General features: G+C 34.2%; 2 protein-coding genes across 2 annotated transcripts; both read right to left on the minus strand.

The window, feature by feature from the left end:
• Positions 14,431-17,523, minus strand: LOC108663047. The gene is made up of 5 exons (XM_018125545.1): positions 17,100-17,523; positions 16,201-16,910; positions 15,869-16,065; positions 15,007-15,061; positions 14,431-14,901 (listed from the first exon to the last, which is right to left on the minus strand). The coding sequence occupies exons 1-5, from the start codon at positions 17,521-17,523 to the stop codon at positions 14,431-14,433; spliced, it is 1,857 nt and encodes a 618-aa protein (XP_017981034.1).
• Positions 17,520-18,640, minus strand: LOC108663048. Its single transcript, XM_018125546.1, has 2 exons — positions 18,503-18,640; positions 17,520-18,086 (listed from the first exon to the last, which is right to left on the minus strand). The coding sequence occupies exons 1-2, from the start codon at positions 18,638-18,640 to the stop codon at positions 17,520-17,522; spliced, it is 705 nt and encodes a 234-aa protein (XP_017981035.1).

The following is a 20,138-nucleotide window of genomic DNA, read 5'->3' on the forward strand; positions in this document are numbered from 1 at the left end:
AACTTTAAAATGCTTAAAATGACCTTAAACATCTTTAAAAAAGCCTAAAAATCATTAAAAAAAAACCTTAAGAATGTTGGTCCCTGTAATATTTGCTAAGAGGGGGTGAATAGCACAATTTGGCTCTTGACAAGATTGGAAACTAATTTCCAGAATCTTAAGAAAACAAAAACCGAGTATAAAATGCACAGCAATTGAGAATGGTTTGATCCAAGACCTACATCCACTACCTTGATTATCCAACCAAGGATTTTCTCACAAACTCACTAACAACTGGTGAAATTCATAAGCTTCCACCAAGCTTTTACAATAGCTTTTACCAAGCTCAGCCACAACCTTTTACACTAGTTTTTCACGGGCTCAACTAAAACCCAAAGAGGTTTTCCAAGGCTCAACCACAACCTTTGACAATCAAGCTATCCCAAGCTTGAACAACCCCTTAGAGTGACTCCCTCACTCTAAGAATACAAGAGAAGTAGTAAAAGAAAGTACCTATGATCACTGGATGATCTGATTAGTACAAGATTGAGTGCTAAATACAAATGCAAACAGTAGGCGTTTAAGTGCAGACAAGTTCAATGAAGCTTTTCTGGTTTTTCTACTTTCTATAGCTCAAATCTAATTCAAGGCTTCTCTAAACTTGTTTCTAATTGTTGGAAGACCCTTTTATACTTGGAGATTCAACTCTGATGGCAGTTTGGCAGTTTATATCCGTTGGAAACAGTTGAGAATGAGTTCTAGCCGTTAATCTATCTTGTAGTGCTCTGGTTCAAATTGCAGACAAAGAGCTCTTAGTCGACTAACTTGGTTGACTAAGTTGGTTTTGTTTCTGGTTTGTAGATTCTGGCTGAGAGTACTTAGTCGACTGACTTGGTTGACTAAATTGATTCTGTTTCTCAAACTCTTCAGCCTGTCGTTTCTCCAATTTGAAATTTGGTCAACCAATGTTCTTCCTTGTTTTACCAATAAGCTTCCTCCTTGTAATTAAGTTACATCTTATTAATTTTATCTCTCTTTTTCTATCAAAAATACTTTTTGAAAAGTTAATAAATTAATTTCATATATTAATTTCCTGCACACTCAAGTAAAGGTATTTGGCACAAATAAATGAGAATGTTTTATTATCATAAAAAACTAATGGAGCCAACAAAGAAATCCTTAAAATTCGTAATAAATAATTAAAAAAATTAAAAATCCTTTACAAACATAAAAAATCTTTCAAATTCTTTGAAAAATCTCTTAAAAACTTTAAGTATGCTTAAAAGGATATGAAAAATGCTTAAAAATCCACGAAAAAACTTTAAAAATTCATCAAAAGACTTCAAAAAATTTTTAAAAATGCTTTAAAAAAACCTTAAAAAATCTATCTAATCTAATCTAATCTAAAAATTTATGACCCCCACCCTCCATGGATGGGTAGCCAATAAAAAAAAAACCTCAAAAAATCTATAAAATTTCATGAAAATACCTTTAACATCCTTTGAAATCCATTAAAAAAAACTTTAAAAATGCTTAAAATGACCTTAAACATCCTTGAAAAGAGTCTAAAAATCCTTGAAAAAATTTTAAAAAATTCATAAAATTTCATAAAAACGCCTTTAAAATCCTTTGAAATATATAAAAGAACCTTAAAAATGCTTAAAATGACCTTAAACATCCTTAAAAAAAACTTTAAAATCTTTGAAAAAACCTTAAAAAATCTGTAAATTCTTAATAAATAATTTAAAAAATTTAAAAATCTCTTAAAAACATCAAAAGCTTTCAAATTTCTTGAAAAATCTCTTAAAAACCTTAAATATGCTTAAAAGGATCTTCAAAATGCTTAAAAATTCATGAAAAAAAACCTTAAAAGTGTTTCAAAAGACTTTAAAAATACAAAAAAAAATGCTTTAAAAAAGCCCAAAAAATGCATAAAATTTCATGAAAACACCTTAAAAATCCTTTGAAATCAATAAAAACAATGTTAAAAATTCTTAAAATGACCTTAAACATCTTTAAAAAGAGCCTAAAAATCCTTGAAACAACCTTAAAAAATCTTTAAAATTCATAATTAATAATTAAAAAAGTTCAAAATCCCTTCAAAATATAAAAAATCTTTCAAATTCCTTGAAAAATCTCTTAAAAACCTTAAATATGCTTAAAAGGATCTTAAAAATACTTAAAAATTCATGAAAAAAAACCTTAAAAATGCTAACAAAAACTTCAAAAATCTTTAAAAAATAACTTAAAAAACCTTAAAAATCTATAAAATTCCTTGCAAACACCTTAATAATCCTTTGAAATTCATGAAATAAATCTTAAAAATGCTTAAAATGATATGAAACATTCTTAAAAAGAACCTAAAAATACTTGAAAAAGCATTTAAAAATCTTTAAAATTAGTAATGAATAATTAAAAAAAATTAAAAATCCTTTAAAAACAACAAAAAACTTTCAAAACCATGAAAAATCCCTTAAAATGATTAAAATGACCTTAAACATCCTGAGAAAGAGCCTAAAAATCATCAAAAAAATCTTTAAAAAGCTTTAAAATTCGTAATAAATAATTAAAAAAATTAAAATCTCTTAAAAACATAAAAAATCTTTCAAATTCCTTGCAAAATCTATTAAAAACCTTAAATATGCTAAAAAAGATCTTAAAAATGCTTAAAAATCTATGAAAAAACCTTCAAGATGCCTTACACTATCTCAAAAATCTTTAAAAAAATGCTTCAAAAAACCCTAAAAAATACTTAAAATTCTTGGAAAACACCTTAAAAATCCTTGAAAAAAACCTTAAAGTATCCTTAAAATTCGTAATAAATAATTAAAAAAATTAAAAATCCCGTACAAACATTAAAAGTCTTTCAAATTCTTTCAAAAATCTCTTAAAAACCTTAAATATGCTTAAAAGGATCTTAAAAATGCTTAAAAATCTGTAAAAAAAACCTTAAAAATGCTTCAAAAGATTTCAAAAATCTTTAAAAAAAGCTTTACGAAACTTTAAAAATTTTTAAAATTCTTTAGAAACATTTTAAAAATCTTTTAAAATCCATGAAAAAAACCTTAAAAATGCATCAAAAGACTTCAAAAAGATTTAAAAAATGACTTTAAAAACCTTAAAAATCTATAAATTTCCATGAGAACACCTTAAAAATCCTTTGAAATCCACGAAAAAACCTTAAAAATGGTTAAAATGCCTTAAACATTCTCAAAAAGGGCCTAAAAATCCATGAAAAAATATTGAAAAATCTTTAAAATTCGTAATAAATACTTCAAAAAATTAAAAATTTCTTAAAAACTACAAAAATCTTTCAAATTCATTGCAAAATCTCGTAAAAACTTTAAATATGCTTAAAAGTGTCTTAAAAATGCTTAAAAATACATGAGAAAAACCTTAAAGATGCTTCAAAATACTTCAAAAAAATTTTAAAAATGCTTTAAAAAACCCTAAAAAATACTTAAAATTCCTTGAAACCACCTTAAAAATCCTTTGAAATCCATAAAAAAATCCTTAAAAATGCTTCAAATAACCTTAAACATCCTCAAAAAGAGCCTAAAAATCCTTAAAGTATCCTTAAAACTCGTAATAATAATTAAAAAAAATTAAAAATCCCTAACAAACATAAATAATCTTTCAAAGTCCTTGAAAAAATCTCTAAAAAACCTTAGAAAAGCATAAAAATCAATGAACAAAACCTTAAGAATGCTTCAAAAGACTTCAAAAATCTTTAAAAAGTAATTTACAAAACCTTAAAAATTTTTAAAATTTCTTGAAAACATCTTAAAAATCCTTTAAAATCCACGAAAAAAACCTTAAAAATGCTTCAAAAGACTTCAAAATATTTTTTTAAAATGACTTAAAAAACCTTAAAAATCCATAAATTTCTATGAAAACACCTTAAAAATCTTTTGAAATCCATAAAAAAAACCTTAAAAATGCTTAAAATGCCTTAAACATCTTCAAAAAGAGCTTAAAAATCTTTAAAAAAACCTTAAGAAATCTTTAAAATTCGTAATAAATAATTAAAAAAATTCAAAATCCCTTAAAAACATAAATAATTCTTTCAAATTCCTTGAAAAATCTCTTACAAACCTTAAATATGCTTAAAAGGATCTTAAAAATGCATAAAAATCTATAAAAAAAAACACTTAAAAATATTACAAAAGACTTCAAAAACCTATAAAAAATAACTTTAAAAACCTTAAAAATCCATAAAATTCCTTGCAAACACCTTAAAAATCCTTCAAAATCCATGAAAAAAACCTTAAAGATGCTAATGATGATATGAAGCATCCTTAAAAAAAGCCTAAAAATCCTTGAAAAAGCATTAAAAATTCTCAAAATTCGTAATAAATAATTAAAATATTAAAAATCCTTTAAAAAAATAAAAAAAATTTCAAATTCCTTGAAAAATCTCTTAAAAATTTTAAATATGCTTAAAAGGATCTTAAAAATGCTTTAAAATCTATGAAAGAAACCTTAAAAATGCTTCAAAAGACTTCAAAAATCTTTAAAAAATTCTTTAAAAAATCATATAAAATCTTTAAAATTCCTTGAAAACACCTTAAAAATCCTTTGAACTCCATGAAAAAAACCTTAAAAATGATTATACCTTAAACATTCTTCAAAAGAGCCTAAAAAAATCATTGAAAAAATCTTAAAAAATCCTTAAAATTCATAATAAATAATTAAAAAAATTAAAAATATCTTAAATACATCGAAAATCTTTCAAATTCCTTGTAAAATCTCCTGAAAACCTTAAATATGTTAAAAAGGATCTTAAAAATGCTTAAAAATCTATAAAAAAACCTTTAAGATGCTTCAAAATATTTCAAAAATCTTTAAATAACCCGAATAAATACTTAAAATTCTTTAAAAATCCTTTGAAATCCATAAAAAAAAACTGAAAAATACTTCAAATGACCTTAAACATACCTAAAAAGAACCTAAAAATCCTTGAAAAGACCTTAAATATGCTTAAAAGGATCTTAAAAATGCTTACAAATCCATTAAAAGAAACTTAAAAGTGCTTCAAAAGACTTCAAAAATCTTTAAAAACCTTAAAAATATTTAGAATTCCTTGAAAACAACTCAAAAATACTTTAAAATTGATAAAACAAAAAACCTTTAAAATGCTTCAAAAGACTTCAAAAATCTTTTACAAATGACTTAAAAAACTTTAAAAATCGATAAAATTTCACGAAAACACTTGAAAAATCCGTTAAAATTAAAAAAGCCTTAAAAATACTTAAAATGACCTTAAACATCTTTAAAAAGAGCCTAAAAATCCTTGAAAAAACCTTAAAAAATTCTTAAAATATGCAATAAATAATTAAAAAAATTAAAAATCCCTTAAAAACATCAAAAATCTTAAAAAATGTGCTTAAAAGGATCTTAAAAAATGCTTAAAAATCTATGAAAAAAACCTTAAAAATGCTTCCAAAGATTTCAAAGGATTTTTAAGGAGTTTTTACAATATTTTATGAAATTTTAAGGTTTTTTAAAGCATTTTTTAAAGATTTTTGAACTCTTTTGAATTATTTTTAAGGTTTTTTTCATGGATTTCAAAGGATTTTTAAGGAGTTTTGAAAGAATTTTAAGGATTTTTAATTTTTTAAGCATTTTTTAAAGATTTTTGAAGTATTTTGAAGCATTTTTAAAGTTTTTTTCATGGATTTTTAAGCATTTTTAAGATCCTTTTAAGCATATTTAAGGTTTTTAAGAGATTTTTCATGAAATTTGAATGGTTTTTGATGTTTTTAAAGGATTTAAAATTTCTTTAATTATTTAATACGAATTTTAAGCTTTTTTATGGATTTTTTCAAGTTTTTTTTTTTACTCTTTTTAAGGTTGTTTAAGGTCATTTTAAGCATTTTAAGGTTTTTTTATGGATTTCAAAGGATTTTTAAGGAGTATTTAAGAAATTTTAAGGAATTTTAAAGTTTTTTAAGATTTTTGAAGTCTTTTCAAACATTTTAAGGTTTTTTTTTCAAGGATTTCAAAGGATTTTTAAGGAGTTTTCAAGGAATTTTAAAGATTTTTAAAGTTTTCTAAGGCATTTTAAAAAGATTTTTGAAGTATTTTGAACCATTTTTAACTCTTTTTTCATATATTTCTAAGTATTTTTAAGATCTTTTAAAGAATATTTAAAGTTTTTAAGAGATTTTTCATGAAATTTGAAAGATTTTTGTTGTTTTTAAAGGATTTTAAATTTCTTTAATTCTTTATTATGAATTTTAAGCATTTTTTAAGTTTTTTACAAGTTTTTTTGGCGTCTTTTTAAGGATGTTTAAGGTCATTTTAAGCACTTTTAAGATTTTTTTATGAATTTCAAAGGATTTTTAAGGAGTTTTAAAGGAATTTTATGAAATTTTAAAGTTTTTTAAAGTAGTTTTTAAAGATTTTTGAAGTCTTTTGAATTATTTTTAAGGTTTTTTTCATGGATTTCAAAGGATTTTTAAGGAGTTTTGAAAGATTTTAAGGATTTTTAAAGTTTTTTAAAGCATTTTTAAAATAATTTTGAAGTATTTTACAACATTTTTAAAGCTTTTTTCATGGCTTTTTATGCATTTTTAGATCCTTTTAAGCATATTTAAGAGTTTTAGAGATTTTTCATGAAATTTGAAAGATTTTTGATGTTTTTAAAGGATTTTAAATTTCTTTAATTATTTATTATGAATTTTAAGCAATTTTTATGTTTTTTTCAAGTTTTTTTTACTCTTTTTAAGGATGTTTAAGGTCATTTTAAGCATTTTTAAGGTTTTTTTAATGGATTTCGAAGGATTTTTAAGGAGTTTTTAAGGAATTTTAAGGGATTTTCAGGTTTTTTTAAAGCTTTTTTTAAAAGATTTTTGAAGTCTTTTGAAGCATTTTTAAGGTTTTTTTAATGGATTTCAAAGCATTTTTTAAAGATTTTTGAAGTATTTTTAAGGTTTTTTCAAGGATTTTTAGGCTTTTTTTAAAGATTTTAAAGGTCATTTTAAGTAATTTTTAGGTTTTTTTTCATGATTTAAAAGGGTTTAGGGTTTAGGGTTTAGGATTTAGGATTTAGGTTCATGGTTAGGGTTAAGGGTTCAGGGTTCAAGGTTGAGGGTTTTTTTTTATGTTGGAAATTCACACAGGGCCCAACTACCTTGTTAAATTTTATTAATAACGAAATAAGAAGTAAAAATGAGGGGGACATAAACCGTACCTCCAAGTTACATGATCATAAGAGAGTTTTAGAGAACCACCTAGTGTAAGAAAATCTATTTTATGTGCATAACTTTTGATGCTACAATAAAATAGATATTCCCTAGTATTACATTGAGACCATATACTAAGATAACATTTAAAACAGAAAATGTAAGTAAGCAAAGCACCTAGAAATGGGTGTTTCATTTTATAACCATCTTTTTTACTATCGTCATAAAATTGAAACACATCCATATTACAAAAGTCTATGTGAAAAACTAAATAAGGAAAATAAACTAGGAGTACTACTCCTTTACATTCATTTAAACCGAACATAAGGTAAACAAATTTTATCTTACCTAATTATGCCTTTGAGCTAACCCTCTGCTTGTGAAAATACTTGCAGGATCCGATGCATATGCCCCTGATTTGCGAGATGGTCTGCTGCTTGGTTCCCTTCTCTATGAATGTGCGAAATCCGAAACGAGATACCACTCAAGGATCTGCGGATGGAACCAAGCAAATACCGAGTCCTAGAGGATCCCTGATGGCCCTCATCTATCATGTGCACGACTACTTTTGCATCCATTTCAATCCAAAGTCTAGAAATATTATGCTCAATGCACAAAAGTAAACCTCTATGAAGTGCCATTAATTCTGCCTGTAATGAATCACAAGGTCTAAATTTTTCAAAAAATCCAAAAATCATGGTACCTGTATGGTCTCGAAGAAGTCCTCATTCTGCAGCATTCTGACGATTGTGCTTGGAACTACTATCAACATTCAACTTAAACTCATTTGCTGATGGTTTATGCCAAGAGAATATTTTTGGAGGTTGTGAGACTGCCTGCTGAAATATTATACCCTATGCCTGAGCAATCTGTAGATCTCCCTTCCATTGCCATCACTAGAACTGGCTCCCATGAAAAAGTTGGTGGATGAGTTTGAGTACTTTCCACACCACTCTATTAGAATACATACCAAGGTTCCTATGTTTCACATCATTCCTTTCAAACCATAAGAACCAAAAAATGAATAAAGGCATTAACGTGCGTATGTGTCCTTTTTTCGTATAATCTCCGGAGTACAACCATACCCATATAATCTGATTAACATTTTGGGGATGAATAATGTTGATTTGGAAAAATTTCGCAAAATAATTCCAAACCTGTATAGCTATTGGGCATTCCCACATGACATGCAAGAGAGATTCCTCTGAATTGCAATGTTGACATTTAGAAGCAAACTGGAAACCCTTGGTTTTCAACCGTAAATCAATTGGGATCCAATCCTGTAATAACCTCCAAAGGAAGAAAGAGATAGTTAAAGGAATGCTTTTATGCCAAATTAAATCAAACACTGGATTTACAGACTGACGTTATCGAACTATCTCCCAAGTGGACTTAGCAATGAATTGCCCATCCGAGGTAGGCACCCAATACGCCCTATCATCACTAGAAGGATTAAATGGAGTTTTTAAAATTTTTGCCACAACGTCCTCCGACACCACATTGTTCAGCTTATCCACGTTCCATTTACCATCATCATAGAAATAGGAGACTCTCGTCATCGATGATGCAAATAATGGAAAATGATTAACCAATGAGGTATCACCCATCCAACAATCATGCCAAAAAAATAACTCACCCTTACCAATCCACCACCTAATGTAATGCTCTGTGGTTGGACAGTTGGCAAACATCCGTTTCCATGTTTGTGAATCATGAAGTTTCAACTGAACGTACCTCAAAATTTGGGCAGTACAATATTTAGTCCGCATAAATTACGTCCAAATGCTGTTACAAGATACAAACCTCCACCAAAGCTTCATGCTAAAAGCCTCAAACACATCACCAAGGCCTCGGATGTCTAATCCTCCCTCACTGGATGGCAGAGTGGTTTTATGCCACGCACTCCAATGAATGTGTCTAGTGCCTACTGAGCCTCCCCACAAGCAATTATTGAACATTCTGTCAATTTTCTCAATCACACAAATAGGGGGCTTAAGGTCCTAGAGCAAATAGATAGGTAAAGAAGACAGAACACTCCGTAATAATGTAATTCACCCACCCAGAGATAGAATTTTATTGTCCCATCCTTCTATACGCTCCCGAATCTTTTCCACCAGTTCATCAGATAACATTACCCTTTTCGGACCTTTATAAAGTGGCACCCCTAAATATGTGATAGGCAAGCATTTATGGATGAAGCCAGTAGCTTGAGAGATTATCTATTTAGGCGAATTTGCCACATTTCGATGAGTGATAAAACAGCTTTTAGAGTGGTTTATTCACTGTCCAGAAATCTCCTCATATCCCTGCAAGAACGTTAGGATTTTCTGCAAAGAGAATTTGGCACCATTAGTGAAAATAATAATATCATCCATAAAAGCCAAGTGACTGACTGACATGGAGCAATCGAAAACATAGTGCAGAGATGGATACTGAGCAAATAAAGCATTTAACCCTCAGAATAAATATTCGACAGCCAGAATGAACAAAAGAGGAGAAATGGAATCGCCCTGTTTGAGTCCCCTTTTTAACTTGAAATATCCCACAGCACCTCCATTAATCAGCAAAGAAAACCAGCAATTAGATATGCAACGGCGGACCATGCTAATCCACTGAGAATTAAAGCAGAACTGCTCTAGCATTCTATAAAGGAAATTCCATTCAAGCCAGTCATATGCCTTCATCATGTCCAACTTGAGAGCTATATTTCCACCCCTTCACTTTCGGTCAATCTTCCCAATTAATTCTTGTGCAAGTAGGATGTTGTTGCTAATCAGTCTACCCCCTACGAAACCACTCTGATTATCTGTAATAATGGACGAAAGCACCTTTGCTAGACGATTAGCTAAAATCTTAGTAATGATTTTATTCAACACATTACAAAGACTTATCGATCTAAAGTCGCTCCATGTCGAGGCATTAAGATTCTTGGGCAGCAGTACAATTGTTGTGGACGTGATTCCCCTTGGGAGGTCAGCCCCATGAAAAAAATCCACTACTGTGTCCAAGGGGTCATTTGCAACAATATCCTAACATTGTTGATAAAAATAAGAGGAGAATCCATCAGGGCTAGCAACACTATCCTTGTCGATATTAAAAACTACCCCTTTCAGCCCCTCCCTGAATGGCTCTACACATAAACTAAGATTATCGTTATCAGAAATAATAGCAAGAATCAATGAAGCATCAAACCTGGCCATATTACACGGTTCCTTCTTCATAAGGAAGAAAAAGAATTCAACTGCAGAAGACTTTACAGCATCCGGTTCTTCAATCCAACTACCATCCAGATTTTGAATCTTAAATATGTGGCTTTTGATTCGTTTCTTCTTGACCTGCATATCGAAAAACTTGGTATTACGCTCACCCTTCACAAGCCATTTAATACTAGATTTCTACTTCTAGAATGATTCTTCAACACTAAGATAATGATTAAGCTGAGCATATGCTTTGTTTATTGCTGCCCGATTCTCAAATGATTGCTCTTGTTGGAAAATTAATTCACAATCTGTAGCTCTTTGTTCTGCCACCTTCAAGTTGTGAAATATGTCTCCAAAGACCTCCTTATTCCACCTTTTCAGTGACTATTTTAACCGACATTTTTTCGTCGAAAAAGCTTGTGAACTTGAGCTAATAATGGGAAGATTCTAATTCTGTTCCATAAATTTTTTGAACCCATGATGTAGTACCCAAGCGTGTAAAAACCGAAAGAACGATGGTACTTTGTCTTGGTTTTTTGAGCAGAAAATCAGTAATGGGCAGTGGTCCTATCCATCCCTATTTAGGTGTTGTATACGTGTAGATGCAAAAAATTCTGCCCAATGATGATTATACACCATTCTGTCTAACCTTTGAAACGTACGATTATTGGTCCAAGTGAATGGATTTCCTTCATAACCGCCATCCATTAATCCACAATCGAGTAAGGCTATAGCAAAGTCTTCCATAACACCTCAATGCGGCACAACATCATTTAACCGTTCCCCACTGTTTAAGATGGCATTAAAATCACCCCCTACTATCCACGGTGTATAAATATTAGCTAACAAGCTTCTCATGCAGTCCCACAGCACTAACCTCTCTGACCTGGTACATTTGGCATAAATAAAAGAAGCCAACAAAGGAATCTCCAACCATGGTATGGTGAGCTTAACATGAAGACATTGTACATGGTCCAGTAACACTTCACAGCTCAAATCAGAAGCATGAAACAACCATATTTTCTGAGAGCGATTCATAAAAAAATTTTCAAAACCCTATTTTCTTTTGATAAAGTCAGCTTTAGTTGCATCAACCATAGGTTCCAAAATGACTAAAATTTTTATTTTGTGCAATAACTGTAATTTCTTGATCCTTCTGTGGATTACTGCACTTGAAATACCTCTTACACTCCAAACTAGTGCACTATTCATGATCGGGTTCTAGCTGCATAACTCATAGAGATAGAATCTTCATCCGAGACCCCATCATTTTCCCTCATATCCACGACTTTTTTTGAGTCCAAATTGATTAATTTCCTAATTGAAGCTGTAGTGTCTGAATATCTCTTATGTCTTACTCGTGGATACACTTCCAGTTTTGCAGTGTTAGTTTTTGTAACAGTTGGAATATCACTTAATTCCTTATTATACATGCACTTACTAGAGGCTGACTGCAAAATGGGAGGATTGCCATCATTTTCTTCCATCCGTTCACATGAACCGGCTATTGAATATAAGACCCAAATCTGTCTTGCTAGGTCCAGCGTCTGGCTTGCACCGTGCCCAGCTCTTGGACTATGTTCTCCACTTCCTTCTAACATATCAGCTGATAATTGCAAACCCCTTGACCCATTACTAGCAGTATGCTATTCTCGCACCTGTCGTATAGCTGCTGCTTGCAGTGAATGGACAGACAGGCAGTTTTTTAATTTTTGACCCACAGTTACATTTCCAATCCCATGCAACGACGTCGCGGCTTCTTCTGCTAGAACTGCTGAATCCATTTCCCTCGTACACATTGCTTCATTCTGCCCCCCGAGCCCACTTTCATCCCTTAACTGTTTGTGCCCAAGCGATAAGGTTGCTGTCTGTGTTGGAGCCTTAATAAAATAATTTTTTTAATTTGCTCCCGCACCCGCTTGTCCTACTTCATATTGCAACGTCACATCACCTGTAGGTGGGCTATGTTCCCCACTCCCTTCTAGCATGTCTACTGGCTTGTTATGGTCCGTCGGCCCACTCTCTATCATTTGTTGGTTTCCCCATGATCTAAAGCTGTGAGCCGTGCTGCATGCTTCACAATATAATTTGTTGCTTTCTCATTTATACTTGTTGAGGGTTGAGGGTTCAGGGTTCAAGGTTAGGATTTAGGGTTTAGGGTTTACGGTTTAAGGGTAGGGGTTAGGGTTTAGATTTTTTTTTTAAACTGAGAAAGGCACTCAAGGCCTAGTTACCCTGTTAAAATTTATTAATTACGAAATATAAAGTGCAAAGGAGGGGAACATGAACTGAACCTCCAAGTTACATGACCATAAGAAAATTTAGGAGATGCACCTAGAGTAAAAAGTTTGAAACCGAAAGTGTACTTTGCGATGTCAATTCTTCTCTGGATTAGTGCACTAGGAATACCTCTCGCGTTCCCAACTAGTTGCAAAGTTCACCGAGATGGCATCTTCATCAGAGTCCTCATCATTTTCCCCCATGTTCGTGGCTTTGTTTGAGGCTAAACTTAATATTTTATCAATTGAAATTTCAGTGTCTGAATGTCTCCTACGCCGTATCATAGGATAAACCTCGATTTCTGTTAAATTTGTTCCGGAGAAAGAGGGAAACGAAGGAACATCACTTAGTTCTTTATTGTACATGCACTTACCCGAAGTGGACTATTGGGTGGGAGGATTGTTAACATAGTCTTCCATCCTTTCCCGTGGGCATGTAACTGTTGGATTCCATCCACTATTAGTCTGATTTGCCTCTGATGGATCAACCCGGTATTGGTCATCTATTCTTTCGTTCTGACATTCATTTATCCAATTACAAGACTATGTTCTCCACTTCTTTCAGCTAAACCAACTGACAGTATCTGGCTAGACGACCTATTTTATGACATTTGTGGACCATCCCCTTGCAAAGGGGCCGTTGACCCTTCCAATGGTGCCTTGGAGTAATTTTTAATTTTTTCATTGACATTAGTTTGTAAAAAAATCTGCCTTAAGGTCCCATCACCCTGAACCGGCCTTGCTGTGGCCATTTCCTTTCGACCCATGACTTTATCCACTATTGGTGTTATTGAGCTGTCCACCTCGACATGTGCTTGCACAATGGTCGAAGACTTTTGGACCAAAAAGTCACTTTTTGGGCCTTGTTTGTTCGCTTCATGAAGGCTGGCATCAATCATCTGTACATCTTGCTTACGTTGACTTTTTTTGTTTTCATTATTTTTATTGATTTTTGCATGGCTCTCCCTTTCTGCAGATTTCTCGTCTTCTCCTGCATGGACAGCGTCACAAATGACTTTCTCTTTTGTTGATTTTGTTACTCGAGTTAGGGTGTAGGGGTTAGGGGTTAGGGTTTAGGGGTCAGGGGTCAGGGTTCAGGGTTCAAGGTTCAGGGTTTTAGGGTTTGAGGTTTGAATTTTGGGGTTTAGGGTTTGGGGGCTTGGGGTTTGGGGTTTGGGGGTTTAGGGTTTGGGGTTCGATGTTGGGGGTTTGGGGTGCAGGGTTCAGGGTTCAGGTTCAGGGGTTTGGGGTTGGGGGTTAGGTTTAGGGTTTAGGGGTTAAGGGTTAGGGTTCAGGGTTTAGGGTTTAGGGTTTAGGGTTTAGGGTTTTAATTTTTTTTATGCTGAAAATTCACGCAGGGCCCAACTACCCTGTTAAGTTTTATTAATAACGAAATAAGAAGTACAAAGGAGAGGGGCATAAATCGTACCTCCAAGTTACATGATCGTAAGAAAGTTTCAAAGAACCACTTAGAGTAAGGAAATCTATTTTATGTGCATAACTTTTGATGCTACAATAAAATAGATATTCCCTAGTATTACATTGGGACCATATACTAAGATAACATTTGAAACAGAAAATGTAAATAGAGAAGCACCTAGAATTGAGTGTTTCATTTTATGACCATCTTTTTTACTATCATCATAAAATTGAAACACCTCCATATTACAAGAATCTATGTGAAAAACAAAATAAGGAAAATAAACTAAGAGTACTACTCCTTTACATTCATTTTAACCTAACATAAGGTAAACAAATTTTATCTAACCTAAGAATGCCGTTGAGCTAACCTTCTGCTTGTGAAAATACCTGCAAAATTCGGTGTTTATGCCCCTGATTTGCAAGATGTTCTGCTACCTGGTTCCCCTCTCTATGTATGTGAGAAATCCGAAACGAGAAACTACTCAAGGATCTGCCGATGGAAGTAAGCAAATACCGAGTCCTAGAGGATCCCTGATGGCCCTTATTTATCATGTGAACCACAACTTTTGCATCCATTTCAATCCAAAGTCTAGAAACATTATGCTTAATGCACAGAAGTAAACCCCTATGGAGTGCCATTAATTCTTCCTGTAATGAATCACAAGGTCCAAAATTTTCAGAAAATCCAAAAATCATGGTACCTGTATGGTCTCGAAGATGTCCTCCTCCCACAGCACTCTGACGATTATGCTTGGAACTACCATCAACATTCAACTTAAACTCACCTGCTGATGGTTTATGCCAAGAGAATATTTTTGGAAGATGTGGGACTGCCTGCTGAAAAATTATACCCCATGCTTGAGCAATCTATAGATCTCCCCTCCATTGCCACTAGTGGAATTGCCTCCCATGAAATAATTGGTGGATAAGTTTGAGTACTCTCCACACCACTCTGTTAGGATACATACCAAGGTCCCTATGCTTCGCATCATTCCTTTCAACCCATAAGAACCAAAAAATAAATAGAGGCATAAACGTGCGTATGTGTCCTTTCTTCGTATAATCACCAAAGTACAGCCATGTCCATATGATCTGATAAATAGTCTGGGGACGAACAATGTTGATTTGGAAAAATTTCGTAAAATAATTCCAAACCTGTGTAGCTATTGGGCATTCCCACATGACATGCAAGAGAGACTCCTTGGAGTTACAATGTTGGCATTTGGAAGCTAACTAGAATCCCTTGGTTTTCAACTGTGAATCAACTGGGATCCAATCCTGTAATAACCTCCATAGAAAAAAAGAAGTTGAAAGAGGAATGCATTTATGCCAAATTAAGTTGAAAACATGATTTACAGGCTATCGTTGTCGAACTATCTCCCAAGCGGACTTAGTAGTGAATTGGCCATCCGAGGAAGGTACCTAATATGCCCTATCATCACTGGGTGGATCGATCGAAATTTTTAAGATTTCTGCCACAACATCCTCCGGCAACACATCGTTCAACTTGCCCACATCCCATTTGCCATTATCATAGAAATAGTGTACTCTTGTCGTAGACGATGCAAAGGATGTAAATCGACTAACCAATGGTGCTTCACCCATCCAACAATCATGCCAGAAAAATAACTCACCCTTACCAATCTGCCACCTAGTGTAATGCTCTGTAACTGGGCAGCTAGCTAACATCCGTTTCCATGTCTGTGAATCATGAAGCTTCGGTTGTACATTCCTTGGAATTTGACCAACACAATATTTGCTCCGCATGAATTGTGTCTAAATGCTGTTACAAGTTAAAAACCTCCACCAAAGTTTCATGCTAAAGGCCTTTAACACATCACCTAGGCCTCTGATGTCTAATCCTCCCTCATTAGATGGAAGAGTGATCTTATGCCACGAAGCCCAATGGATTTTTCTAGTACCTGCTGAACCTCCCCACAAAAAGTTGTTGAACAATCTGTCAATTCTTTCAATCACACAAATAGGAGGTTTGAGGACCTGGAGCAAATAAATAGGCAGAGAAGATAATACACTATGTAATAGTGTTATTCGCCCTCCCGGAGATAATACTTTGTTGTCCCATCCTACTATACGGTCCTAGATCTTTGCAACTAAGTCATCAAAAAACATTACCTTTTTTGGCCCTTTATAAAGAGGCACCCCCAAATAAGTGATAGACAAGCATTTATGAATGAAGCCAGTAACTTGAGAAATGATCTGGGTGCGACTGTTTGCCATATTTCGATGAGTGATGAAGCAATTCTTTGAATGGTTAATTCGCTGTCCTGAAATCACCTCATATTCCTGCAAGAACAATAGAATTTTCTGCAATGAGGATTTCGCACCATTAGTGAAAATAATGATATCATCTGCGAAAGCTAAGTGACTGACTGGCATAGAGCAGTCAAAAAGATAATGCAGAGAAGGATAAGTGGCAAACAAAGCATTCAACCCCCGAGACAAATATTCCGCAGCCAGTATAAATAATAACGGAGAGATGGAATCGCCTTGTCGTAGCCCTCTTTCAGACTTGAAAAAACCCACAGTACCACCATTTATCAGTAAAGAAAACCAACAATTAGCAATGCACCGACGAACGATGCCAATCCACTGAGAATTAAATCCAAACTGTTGAAGCATTCTGAAAAGGAAATCCCATTCAAGCTGATCATAAGCCTTCATCATATCCAACTTGAGAGCTACATTTCCACCCCTTGACTTTCGGTCAATCTTCCCAATTAGCTCTTGGGCAATAAGGATATTGTCGCTGATAAGTCTCCCCCCTACGAAGCCACTCTGATTATCTGTAATCATGGAAGGGAGCACCTTTGCAAGATGGTTAGCTAGAATCTTAGTAATGATTTTATTTAAAACATTACAAAGACTTATCGGTCTGAAGTCACTCCATTTCGAGGCATTATTATTTTTGGGTAGCAACACAATAGTTATAGACGTTACTCCCTTTGGGAGGTCAGCTCCATGAAAGAAATCAACTACTGCATCCAAGAGGTCATTAGCAATGATATCTCAACATTGTTGATAGAAATAAGAGGTGAATCCATCAGGGCCAGCAACACTGTCCTTATCAATATTGAAAACTGCCTCTTTCAGCTCCTCCATTGAAGGCACTGCACATAAACTAAGATTGTCATTCTCATAAATAATAGCAGGAATCAACGAAGTATCAAACCTGGACATGTCACATGTTTCCTTTTTCATGAGAGAGGAAACAAATTCCATTGCAGAAGACTTAACAGCATCCGGTTCTTCAATCCAACTCCCATCCGGATTTTGTATTTTGAAGATATGACTTTTGATTCTCTTCTTCTTAACCAGCATGTGAAAAAATTTGGTGTTACGCTCACCCTCCACTAACCATTTAATTCCAGATTTTTGCTGCCAAAATAATTCTTCAACACTGAGCTGATGATTAAGCCGGGCATAGGCTTTATTCATGGTAACTCGGTTCTCCATTGACTACGCCTGTTGAAAATTATTTCACAATCTGCAGCTCTTTGTTCTGCCACCTTCAAATTGTGGAATATGTCTCCGAAAACCTCCTTATTCCATCGTTTCAGAGCTTGTTTTAGACATCGTTGCTTCACCCAGAAAGCTTGTAATCTAAAGCCAACAATGGAGGAAGTCCAATTTTGTTCCAAGAACTTTTTAAAACCATGGTGGAGGACCCAAGCATGCAGGAATCGAAAAGATGAAGGCACTCTATCCTGGTTCTTAGAGCAGGAAATCAACAATGGACAATGATCTGATCCATCCCTATTCAGGTGCTGTATACGTGTAGAAGCAAAAAAGTTTGCCCAATGATGATTATAAGCCATTCTGTCCAACCGTTGAAACATACGGTTATTAGTCCAAGTGAATGAGTTTCCTTTATAGCCACCATCCATTAACCCACAATCAAGCAAAGCGGTAGCAAAATCTTTCATAGAACCTGTATGTGGCACAACTCCGTTCAACCGTTCTCCACTATGTAAAATTGCATTGAAATCACCCCCAACTATCTACAGTGAATGAATATTAATTGCTAAGCTCTTCAAGCAATCCTAAAGAACTAATCTCTTTGACCTGGTACATTTTGCATAGATGAAGGATGCCAACAGAGGGACTTCCAGCCATGGCATGTTGAGCTTAACAAGTAGACATTGAACATGATCCAACAGCACTTCACAATTCAAATCAAAAGAATGAAACAGCCATATCTTCTGGGAGCAGTTCTTGAAGACTTTTTCAAAACCCAATTTTCTTCGAATAAATTCTGCTTTTGAAGCATCCACCATTGGCTCCAATATTACTAAAATTTTAATTTTATGCAATAACTGTAATTTCTTGATCCTTCTGTGGATTACCGCACTAGAAATACCCCTTACATTCCACACCAGTGCACTAATCATGATCAGGTTCTAGCTGCATAACTTACAGAGATGGAATCCTCATCAGAGATTCCATCATTTTCTCCCATTTCCACTGCTTTTTCTGAGGCCAGACTGATTATTTTCCCAATTGATGCTGCAGTATCTGAATGCCTCCTACATCTCGCCAATGGATGAACTTCCATCTCCAAAGAGTGAGTACCCGAGAAGGAAGGGATAACACTTATTTCTTTATTATACACGACACTTACCCGAGGCGAACTCTGAAGTGGGAGGATTAGTTTCATTTCCTTCCATCCTTTCACTTGAAAAGGCTAGATTGGAAGCAACTCGAATATGTCTAGCTTGGTGTTGTGTTTGACTTTCACCTTCTCCTACTATTGGACTGAACTCTCCACTCCCTTCTATCGTATCCACTGATATATTTTGGTCCCCCGTCCCACTTTTTGTCATTTGCTATTTCTTCTCTTGCCTCATATCCTTTGCCTGAGCTAAAGGTTCTGTTTTCTCATTTTTCTGCTACGACATCTCTTCATGCACAGTTAAGCTCAGCTCCCTCATAGCCGTTGCCCGCTCTAATGGCTCTAAAAAATCATTTTTATAATGCTGATTTGCTCCTACACGTCCAGCTTTCTACTGCGGTGTCCCGTCATGCATAGATAAAATATTTTTTAAGCGTTGACCTGCACCGGCATGCCCATTTTTCTGCTACTTCATCACGTCATGCACAGATAAATTTTGCTCCATTGTATCCTTATCTCTTTCTCTAAACACGTGATGGGGGGAACGTGGGGCAGGCCCACCTATCGCTAGTTCCTCTCCCCGTATAGTTGCTGTCTCAACTCTCTCCCTAGATCTTGAAGACTTCTCCAACGGTCTTATTTCTTTTTCATGCGACGTGGCGTCAGTTATCGACTCTATGTTCCTTTCTCCCGTGATTCGTTTTTGTTGATGGTCCCACTGACCAGGTAATGAGAAGGACTGATGTATGATTGGCCCTCTTGCTGCTGTTGCTAGTGAGCTTTCCACTTCATTTGGCATTGGCACAGGACCCCGAGGGTCTCGGTTAAAAAAAACATCAACGGGTGCTGGTAAAGTGGCTGGAAAAATGGCGGTAAGGTAATTTTTTAAATTTTGACCTGCAGCCTCATGCTCTGTTTCATACAGTGATGTCCCATCATGCTTTGCTGGAATTGCTATGTCCTTTTCCGTCACGCCCACTGTACCATTCTGTCCATCGGGATCTTTCTCATCCTTTCGCTGTCCGTTCCCATGTAAGATGGATACTGCATGCGTTGGATGCTTAGGAAAGTAATTGCTTGAAATTTCTTCAACACCCATTTGTCCTATTTTGTGTTGCCATGTCACATCTCTTGCAGGTGGGTTATGTTCCCCACTCCCTTTAAGTCTGTCCGCTAACCCGTTAAGCCCACTTGCTGCCATTGTCTGTCTGACCCCACTCAATTGGGTTGTTGCTTGCGTTGGTGACCTACAAGGGTGATTTTTTGAATTGTTTCCAGCACACTTGGGACCCATTTCATGCTGCCGAGTCTCATCAGCTGTAGTTACTCTTACACCTAAATTCTTAGTACTCGAGCTGCGTTCTTTCTACCCCCCTTGTCTTACATGTTGGGGGAAACAAGTGCTTCGGATTTGTCTGCAGCTGGAGCCATTTGTGGCTTT

This window comes from Theobroma cacao, chromosome 8 (genome assembly GCF_000208745.1).
Source record: "Theobroma cacao cultivar B97-61/B2 chromosome 8, Criollo_cocoa_genome_V2, whole genome shotgun sequence".
NCBI lineage: Eukaryota > Viridiplantae > Streptophyta > Magnoliopsida > Malvales > Malvaceae > Theobroma > Theobroma cacao.